A 10,675-nucleotide genomic window follows, 5' to 3' on the forward strand; every position below is an offset into this window, starting at 1 on the left:
GCCATAGTAAGATGAATTGTAGGATGTTGCTGTAGTGTTTTGTGTTCATTCCAAATATTTTAGTTTATTAATGACGGGCTAAATCCAGTCTTCCATGGAGCTCAGTGAAATTACTCCAGGTATGAATCTAGGTCATTAAATTCAGTTGTGAAAATAAAGATGACCAGTCTAATATCGAAATCCATTTCCTTTTTAAAGATTATAACCAAATAGTTTATACCATTTTGACCCACCTTTAACTTATTTAATAGGAAATATCCCCACTGTGCTGTTTTTAAAGATCCACAGTCGAGAAATGTGTGGCATAGTGGTTAGAGCAGGGATCTGGCAATCTGATTTTTGGGATTTAGTCTCGGCTCTGCTGCTGACTTTCTGCATAACTTTTTACTTATTACTTAATCTCTGTGACTAAGTTTAAAATCTAAAAGTCCAGCTAAGAGGAGAATAGTACCCCCCAAGGCAGTTAAAAGATGGGATGCTTATCTCAATCATGTTGATATCCTCTTATATAAGGATTTACAGAAGATTAAAGTGGCAACTGTTTGTTATATCTACAACTGCATTTGCTTGTTTGTTGTAGCACAGCTATGTCAATATAGTTGAAGGAACTGACATTAATCACTGATGCTATTAAGCAAACAGAGAGTTACACAACTCATTCATGTTGAGTTTTATCCTAATCAACATGGTGTGAGGGGATATCCAAGTTTGTCAATCAGTTTAATTACAGTATTGTGTTTGCAGGTTTCTAAATAGGTATAAGGCATAGCAGAGAGAGAGAAAAACTAAAAGAATTCTTGATACAGGCAATCCCCAGGTTACATACAAGATAGGGACTGTATGTTTGTTTTTAAGTTGAATTTGTATGTAAGTCGGAACTGGTACATATTGTAGGGGAAACTCTAGCCAAACATTTCTCCAGAGCTCAGTTTTATTCTCCCACACCTCACTTCCCTCAGTCCTTTATTCTCAAGCTGAGGTGTTTGCTGAGAAAAGCCGCTCCGCGTCTCCCTGGACTACTGGGAGGGGCGCTAGCTTCGCGTCTCCCTGGTCTGCTGGGCGGAAGCAGCTAGTGCGGGGTTGCCTCACCCCGTTTATAAGTAGGGATCCGATGTAAGTCGGATCCATGTAACCCATGTAACCTGCCTGCATATCATTTATAAAATAATGGTAGAATAGAAGCTCATAGGCATAAAATTAACATAGGCACAAAGTTTCTGGCTTCCTTTTGAGCCTGGTAGTAGCACTGACATATGGATGATGGAAGTGGGGCTAAGTAGCCCTCCCTCTTTTTTAAGGACTTTTTCCATCAACTGCATATTAGCCATTATAAACGTGCTTCCGTAGTGCACTGGTCATTCAAGATACTCAATCATAATTGTGGCAGCTATTTGAAATAACACGTCAAAAATATATCCTGATAAATCTCAGCTGATTGTTTTTCCTTTAAGGACTACTACACCCGGAGAGACTAAACTTTTAGCCTCTGAAGTTTATGATATCCTTCAGTCTTCCAATATGTCAGACATGGACGGTGTGAATGAAATGAATTCTTGCCGGCGGAAAGCTCAGTTTTTCTTGGGCAGTACGAATAAACGTGCTAAAACAGTGGTTTTACATATAGATGGCCTTGATGATTCAGTAAGTAAATCTTAAGTTCTTATGATCACTAGGAATCAGACTCGGAATTATAGGGAAATATTGTGATAATGCATATGCATGTTATTTTCAGTATTGAAATATAATGAAATGCTGATAATTTAAATAAAAATTTATGGCTAGTTGCTTTGTAACTTTGTATTTAAAAAAAAAACTCCATTTCCATCTTTGCCAATTTTGTTTCCTGTTTCAGTCACCGCTGGAGTAAATCAGGTACTGCCTTTTGTCAATCTCAGAAATGATACCACTCTGTGGCCAGAGCATTGGAATCAAAACAAGTCCTTATTTTTCACAGTTGCCTGTACAGCATGTAATAACTGTAATATAAGAAACGTTCAGTTTTAGTAATTCTCTTTTGCTGCATCTTTTTGTGTTCTGTGAGATGTTTTCTTCTGGTCTATAGTGACCAGCCTCACACTTGAGGTAGCGAAATCTCACTGTGTCTTTATGTAATGTCAAAATAACTTCTGCAGATTTATCCACCATACCCCTGTGTACAACACCCCAAGGCTGTGTTTGCCTTTTTACATCTGCCATATAGCATGGAGATTGTTTAAGCATGTTCTTTACAAATGCCCTCAGGTCTTTGTATCTTCAGCTTTGTACCCATTTTAAATGATCAGACCTGATTCTTTGCTTTGTTACTTTACTTTTTGCCAAGTAAGCGTGTCTGGGAACCCAGTTTGTCAGTGGCATTCCCTTCCTCATAATTTCTTGTGAGTACATTTAGCTCCTTTAGAAATTAAGTGGTTCTGTAAGTCATTTGTATGCATAGTAAAGAAATAAATGTTTACCTTGGAGCCCTCACTTGTTCATGATATAGACAGGCAAGTCTTCCTCAATACCACTTGCTTTTATATATTTCAATCCATGTTTTAATCTGTTCCAATAGTATGTTCCCGTTATGTTTACTAGCATTGTATGTTATTTGTGCATCAGAATCTCTTAAGTTTCTCTAAAACCTAGATAAACCCTATCCATTTCTCCTTGGTCTGCCAGTTCAAGTACATGCAATCCTATAAATGGACTGAGGCCCATGGATCTGAAGACTTGTGTTCCCTGGCAAATGGAGTTAATGCAGCTCTATGCAATTTCACTCTTTAAGCATTGTGGCAAAGATATTCATTGTTAGCCTAGCAAAAAGTGTATAACAAGGTATTTAGATGATTAAATGTAGTGAGTAGAACTTCAGGTTTCTCCATTTGCCTGGAGTATACCACCATGTTTTCGTAGCTTGTTATTAAAGGAAAAGAAAAATCTGGCTATGCACCGACTGGATTAGCTCATTTATTTAGTGCTGTGAGTTTCATGAAACGTTTAAATAAATCCTGGTATAACACCATAGCAGTAGAACATCCCTACAAAGCAGTTTTAAGTTTAGAACAAGTTGAGAGCTATAAAATGTAAGAGAATGTTAACAATAGCACTTCACAAAGAAGACTAGGCTTGAGGTATTCATGTAACTGCATATATGTGGGTGGCCATAGCATTTTCTGCCATGATTGTGAAACATTTTGATATTAGATAACTACCTCCATCCCTGCCAAAATTAAAACAAACAAAAAAACTTCTCTCTCCAGTAGGGATGTAAAATCTCATTTAATTAGTTAACTGATTAAACATAAAGTTTAACTGGTTAACTGGTTAAGTATGAGGCGTATTCTAGCCCGCTGGGCTGGAGCTTCCATGCTACAGCTGGGCTGAAACAGCCCCCACTCCGCCAGACTGCTCCAGCCCCGCTGCTTCTAACTCTGCATTGAGCTGACTGCTCCCAGCCCACATAGGCTGGGTTTCAGCAGTCTCATGCTAGGCGAGAAGCAGCAACGGTAGGCGGAAAGGTTGCAGGCGGGGACCTGCTCCCAGGTAATCATTAACTGTTCACATCCATGGTCTCCAGTGCTTCTTCCTGTATCTTATTTTTATCTGCAGTGATAACCCATCACCTACCTCTTTGTGTTCATGTGAGTAAACAGCAGAGTCTGTTTTTATTAACAAGAAGTCCTGTAGTACCTTATAGATTAACAGATTTATTGGAGCATAAGCTTTTGTGGGCAAAGACCCACTTCGTCAGACGCATGTAGTTGAAATTCCAGAGGCAGGTATATTTATACAGGCACATGAAAAGAAAGGAGTACCAATCAAGAGGAAGGCCAGAGATAACGAGGTCAATTCAGTCAGGGAGGATGTGGCCCATTTCTAGCAGCAGAAATGGAGGTGCGAACACCAAGAGAGGAGAAACTGCTTTTGTAGTTGGCTAGTCATTCACGGTCTTTGTTTAATCCTATATTGATAGTGTCAGTTAAATCCTAAATCGATAGTGACACTATCAATTTAGGATTAAACAAAGACTGTGAATGGCAAGCCAGCTACAAAAGCAGTTGTAGTTAACTGATCTTAACATCCTGAAATCTCTATAATTTTGGGCCAACAAATTCATGCGTCAGACTCAACCTACCTAGGGCTTTTTAACAGTTCATATTCTGTTGGAATAGGTGGAAATCTGTAAATCTTTCTTGACTTGTTTGAGAACTCAAAATTGCTATTGAAAATAAAACTGCATTCCACAGAGTTGGATAATGATCTCAGTCAAAAACCAATGTGTGTAATACCTCAGAAGTCTGTTGATTGATGTACTGGAGTCTAATCTTTTCAGTTAGACTTCATAATGGCAACAAAGGGATCGTCTGTATAATTTTAGCCAGAGTTGGCAGGATTTGTTTTTCAGCTCCAAGTAATCAGAATCATTAATTAATTTTTGAGAACACTACACTAAAGGCAGCCTTAACTCTTTTAGGCCCACTGTTTTATCCCTCCCACTCCCTCACCTACTGTAAATGACTTATCTATCATAATTACTTCATGATACACAGTTGGTCTGATGGTTTTGGGAACATTTGACAAGATGAGTTTTTTATATGTATTTTAAATTTACTTGATTCATAATGTAAAACATGGATACCTGTGAGTTACCTGTAGGTTTTGTATTCCTCAGCCCCAGGTTCAGTGCTGTAATAGAAGGATTACCTAGCTGGGATTTGTGGCCAATATGTAGACAAGTTTTGTAAAGGATATTCTTCCCAATTGGTGGGAGTTGTCACATGTTTAGTTAGTGAAGGGATTTGTACACATTCTGGTGAGGCTTAGCATTCATGTAGTATTTTATAACTTAATGTAGTAAATCATCTGTGGAATAGGTATTATATCCATTTAGGAAAACAGAGGTGCAGATTATATGATATGACCAAGTTCTCATAAGTGGAGACTGTATCAATTGATATATGTTGTTAGGGATGTAAAAGAGTAGTTAGTCAACTACCCGATAATCCTGGCTTATTGGGTAGTCGAGTCGGCTACTCGTATTTCTCTCCACCTTGCTGCCTCTGAGGCAGGAAGCAGGAGCTGGTGCCAGGGGGAGCCAGCCCCCCCACTCCTCCCCAGCACTGTCTCTGCAGTGCCACTCCCCCCTCCAACATTGCTGCCTCTATGAGAGGCAGCAGCATGGGGAGCCAGGTGAGATTGGGATCTCCTGCAGACAGGAGCTGTTGCGGTGAACTGACCATGAACAGAGGCTGCTGCTGGAGCAGCTCCTGTCTGCGGGGAGTGCTAGCTTCCCAGTGGGGCCCCCTGTGGATAGGGGTTGTTGGACCTGGCGCGAGCTGGAACTGAGCTGCACTGGGTCCAGCAGCTACCCATGCTATGGCTCTGCAGTTTAAATGTAGTAGGAGCTGGGCTGTCTGCGTGCCTTCTGAATGCTTCCCTTCTCATTTAATCATATAGTCTATACAAATTATATCAACTACACAATTACCCAATTATCTGCCTCTTAACATCCTTAAATATATATCCATGTAATTATTACCTGTTCAGTCTACTAAGCTGTGTTGTCTCGCGTTCCTGTGCCTTCTCTTCTCATGGTCAGAGGTCATTTTATTTGTCTTTCACTTATACAATGCCGTTTGCCCTATGTATCTCTCACATCCAGTGTTTTATGTAAAGATATTTAGTGCAGGCCTCCTGTATTGCCATCATTCTAATTATTAATATTCTTCAACACAGTTCAAAATGTTCTGTCACATTCATGTCTATCGATGTAAGATGAGTTTTGCCTTTGTATAGTTAGCTGAATCAGGTTGGTTGGCAGATCAGTGAAATGAATATAGTTCTTCCTGTAGTGAAACCCCCATTGTCTAAGTATTGGCCAGTAACTACTGTATAATAATATTAATATGGCTTATTTAATGCCTCTTTCAAAGATCTCTCAGCACTTTTCAATTAAAATGAATTATTAAGGTATACACAAATCTGATTTTAATCCTAACATTTGAGTCTTTACAGGCGTTTCAGGGATCTGTAGCTCTGGTAACCCACTACAATTTTTTTTTAAATTTGTGGTAGAAGTCACAAATTGGGTAGAATTGATATTTCACTCTTTGTATTAACTATGTTGTTTTCTAAATATTAAAAGAGTAATAAAACATATTAAAGTAATGTAGAATAAAAGCAACCAGTACAGGTCAATGTAATGTTATTGCACAGTAGGCATTGTCACTTGCTTTAAACATAACATTCTTCTTCTTTTTTTAACCAAACAATTTTTGCCTTGAAATCAGAGTTAAGACTGTGTTGTGCTTTGATGTCCATGAGCTGCCACAGATGAGGTAGCTGAAAGATACAACAGCTGCTTTGATGCATTCAGTCAGTATAGATACAAGGTGTCTGATAAATAGCAACTTAAACACTAACTACACATCAATGAGCACTCCACTCAATCCAGACTTAACCTCAGGGGACTGTTTAGCTGATCATACGTAGAAAAACATTCTTTGCTTTTCAGCTCTTTTTCCTGATTATTTACAGTCGATTCCATCCTTGTTTTACTTTTAAAATGTAAGCAAAAATTATTTAGATTTTGTTATGACAAGATTTGTAGTAATATTACATGTCAGTACATACATATTAAAATAATTGTAAACGGCACTGTTTTTTCTGTTGCAAAATTTATCTTATTTACTATTCCTCTCTCTTAATAGATGCAGGAGTTTTTCATAACATCCATGGTTGATATTTTTATATGGTCTTTGCGTGTTAATACTTTTTTTTTTTTTTTTTTAAGTCTCGAAGAAACCTTTGTGAAGAAGCCTTGTTGAAAATTAAAGGCGTTATTAGCTTTACATTTCAAATGGCGGTTCAAAGATGTGTAGTCCGAATTCGGTCAGACTTAAAAGCAGAAGTAAGTACTTACAACTATTTGCTTTGTGGTCTATGTATCTTTTGCAGTTCTATACAATTAAAAATCTTCCTTTATTTTCCTTGTATTTTCTCCCTCTTGTAGGCTTTGGCAACAGCAATAGCATCAACCAAAGTTATGAAAGCACAGCAAGTTGTGAAAAGTGAAAGTGGAGAGGAGGTGAGATAAAATTCATTCTAAATATCTGGCTTGGATCCCTGACACTTGTACTACCATGCCCATCACTTCTGACCCTGTCAGAGTTTCATACACAATATAAAGAGGTTAAAGTGTATCCTGCTCATAAATGTTCTTCCATGTGCTAGAAATTACTGTTGAACCGTTTGCAAGAGATACAAGTCAGCCATCTCTTTCTGACGCTAGACTGTCCTGACCTGGAGAGATCAGTATGGAAGCTAAGTTTGCCTTCTTGACAAGAAACACTGATGTGGTTTTATTTCACAGCTGTAAAGAGAGATGATCTGACTTTTTGGTGTATGTTTTTACCTTAAAGTTGTATTTTTCTTGTATGTAGTCTAAATAAACACAGTGACAATACCGAATATTTACCCGTGGCAGTTATTTAGGAAGTGACCCTGAAGGGTGTTTATTTCTTCTCAGGATGAGGACCTTATTTTTTTTTTCATTGTCATTCAAAACATTTGACATTTTTTTAACTCTTCTGTTCATCAGGTGCTGGTTCCATTCCAAGATACTCCTGTGGAAGTTGAGCAAAATATAGATCTACCTGACTATTTGCCAGAGGATGAAAGCCCCACAAAGGAACAAGACAAAGCAGTATCCCGTGTTGGGTCACACCCAGAAGGCGCAGCCAGCTGGCTCAGCACAGCAGCAAACTTTTTGTCCAGGTCTTTCTACTGGTGACTTGGGTTTGGGGTTAAAGGACTGCATGAACCAACAGGGTGGCCAGTTTTCCATTGGTGTGGTGAACTGCCAAGTGCAATTTGCAATAAATTATCACGAAAAGTTTTTAGATTACACAAATGTATGCTGCATTTTACATTTTATTGGCCATTTAGCCTGGTAGGCAGGTCAAAGGACAGAGGCTTCAGATCAAGTCGCTTTTGTTTGTCTTCATGTATCTTTTATTGCCTCCTTTTTAAAATGGGTCCACTATTAAAAACCAAACATTTTTGCTTATGGAGCTTTAAGTTTGAGTGCACATGAAGTGAGCGATAGGGAAAACCCATTCAACTCAAGTCTCAGGACCTCTGTGCAAGGAAATTCTTATTAGTGCTAGTTATGCATGAATCAAAATGCCTTTTTGTTTTGCCTTACTTCAGATTAAGAATATATTTTTGGGGATTCTAGACTTTGACTCCAGATGAAAATATACCCTACCTAGGTTTTGCCTTTTATTTTTGCCAACCATGTTCAGAACCAGCATTTCATATTCATTTTCTGTATTAAAATAAAATTACTACACACTTGAACTTTATAATCCCTTATGTTTGTTGAAGTATTTTTCAGCCCTTGAACCACTGGTGAGCTGTTAACACACGAGGAATTAAATGAGGAGAAATAAATATGTATGCGTATGTTATTCAGAAAATAAACTGTTGTAGGAAAATCATTTCAATGATGAGTGTGAGTGACTTTGTATATATAGTACCAGATATGGCTAATTGCCATGTAGGCTGGATAAGAAGGTCGTAGTCTAACCACTATGATCTGCTCAGGTCATAGCTTATTGCAGAGATAGAAGGTGGGTTATTGGCCTTACTCAGTTATCAAATAGTGAATGAATATAATGGTGACTGAATCCCCTATAAATGAATATAATGGTGACTGAAAATGTATAAACTTGAAAAATAAATAAATTGAATGCCTATTATGCCACAGTGCCGCTCTGATAAATTTTGACCTTAAACTTTTATTTCTGGGCAGAAATTTGATCTGTAATTGTTTCCTCATATTGCCTTTCATAATTTTCTCATGAAAGTGCATCAACTTGTAGAAGACAAAAACCATACCTGAAAAATTGGCTTTACCTTGTTTCTTGCAGACAGTGTAAGTTTAAAGTGTCTTGGTCATTATATCTTCTTTCTGTTTTGTGACCAGAAGAGATAACAAATGTAAAACTTCTGTAGATAGAATCTATGAAATTAGGTACTTGAAATATTAGAAAGCATTTTCAGTGTACTGAAAATTAAAGTACTGCTTTGTTGCATCACATACATACAGCTGAAAACTGCAATGCTATTATAAAACTGACAATGTGTTTGGGGTTTTTTGTTTATTTTGTGGTGACATCCATGCTATAGCATTAGTTACATTTTAAATTTGGAGGCTGAGACAAATGTTTTGTCCCTGAAAATTACTCCCCTCTTTTATGGGCCAGGAATGAAAACCATTCACAGCCTGTCTTATTAATGCAACAGTGTACAGGAAAAATAGTGTAAAATAGCAACAGTAACAGAAGTCAGAGCTTACCCACTCAAATTCAGTGTCATTCTGGGACAAGAAAAAGCTTACTTGCAGACTGTCTCTGGTTTTTAATGTATCTAGCTGATTTTGATTCAGGTTTACATGCACAGATTGAACATACAAGCTTTCCAGGGCATGTACTGCTTTAAATATGTAATATTACTCATATTGCTGTCTAGAATGTTACAGTAACAAATGTGTTTGAAAAGCCCTCCGTTCTATAGCCATGAGTGCAAAGTTTACTTTTCTGTGTTAACATCATTTGCATTTTGCATTGCTGCACACCTATTTACTAAATTACTACACCCCTTTGGGTATTAATTGTTCAGTACAAGTGCGTACTACAGTTTGTGCATTCAATCTTTAGGTAAGCTATTTTTTGACAGTATTGCAGGTCTTGTAGAACAGTTAAGGCATTGTTAGAATTTTTGAAATATATTGTAAAATAATAAAGGGTAATATAACTAAACTAAACCTACTCCTGTGTATTGTGGTTTTTGAGGCGTAGTGCATTTGGCTTCTGTTACTTTCTTGGGTTTTCTGCTTCTAAAATCTCATGCTCTTTACTTTTGTATTTCAAGAGAGAGCAACACAAATGCCTATCATAATATCAAATGAAGCACATGAAGCATTTTTTAGTGCATTATGTCCTGCATGCAGCTAATATTTTTAGAATGTTATTTAAACAGTCTTCTTCTTCAAGTGGCTGTGCATATTAACAGTTTTTGTGCTGTCTGGTGCAGCCAAATGATAGAACCTTCTACAAGCGGTACTCATTAGAGTGCATATGCACCTCAGCAGTATTGCCTGATTTTGTCTGAGGAACAGGATGAGGAAATACTGTTCAACAAGAGGAGCTATCAGATGGATACAGATTTTGATCCCAATTTGGTATCTGATGAACATAGGGGTATTGCTTCTTTATCATCTTCTTTTTAAGACACTCTGTAGTTCTGTGACCTAGTGGATTCTATGGCATCTTCTTTGAATTTACCTTCATTTGCTGCTGCAAAGGCATTCCAACTGGTGTTACAGTGTATTCTGGTGCTATTTTGAGGTGGTTAATGTTACCACCTATGCTGGATGGACTTTTGCAACCTATTGAGACTATTTGGGCTACCTATGCATCTTGTCAGCCTGTATCTAAGAAAGCTGAAAAGTTGTATCAGATACCTCAGAAGGGCTTTTTATATTTTCACACTCACCCTGTGCCAAAATCTCTGGTGTCTGCTGCTGCCAATAATAGGCTGTAGTCTGGTGAGGCCCACTTAGTTGAGGACAGAAAAGGGAAAAAGACTAATCCCCTGGTTGAGAGTGTTTTTTCCTTCCTCATCTAGTGGA

General features: G+C 37.8%; 1 protein-coding gene across 3 annotated transcripts in view; it reads left to right on the plus strand.

Annotated features, from left to right (window-relative positions):
- ARMC1 (armadillo repeat containing 1) overlaps positions 1–9,808 on the plus strand; it is a 35,908-nt gene extending 26,100 nt beyond the window's left edge. For all 3 annotated transcript variants that reach the window (XM_075920615.1, XM_006136620.4, XM_006136621.3), the window contains exons 4-7: positions 1,452–1,641; positions 6,773–6,889; positions 6,992–7,066; positions 7,580–9,808. In XM_075920615.1, the coding sequence (XP_075776730.1) occupies positions 1,452–1,641; positions 6,773–6,889; positions 6,992–7,066; positions 7,580–7,771 (574 nt within the window). In that variant the 3' untranslated portion in view covers positions 7,772–9,808. The remainder of the gene's footprint in view (positions 1–1,451; positions 1,642–6,772; positions 6,890–6,991; positions 7,067–7,579) is intronic.
- The last annotated feature ends 867 nt before the right edge of the window (positions 9,809–10,675 follow it).

Source organism: Pelodiscus sinensis, chromosome 2 (assembly GCF_049634645.1).
Source record: "Pelodiscus sinensis isolate JC-2024 chromosome 2, ASM4963464v1, whole genome shotgun sequence".
In the NCBI taxonomy this organism is placed as follows: Eukaryota; Metazoa; Chordata; order Testudines; family Trionychidae; genus Pelodiscus; species Pelodiscus sinensis.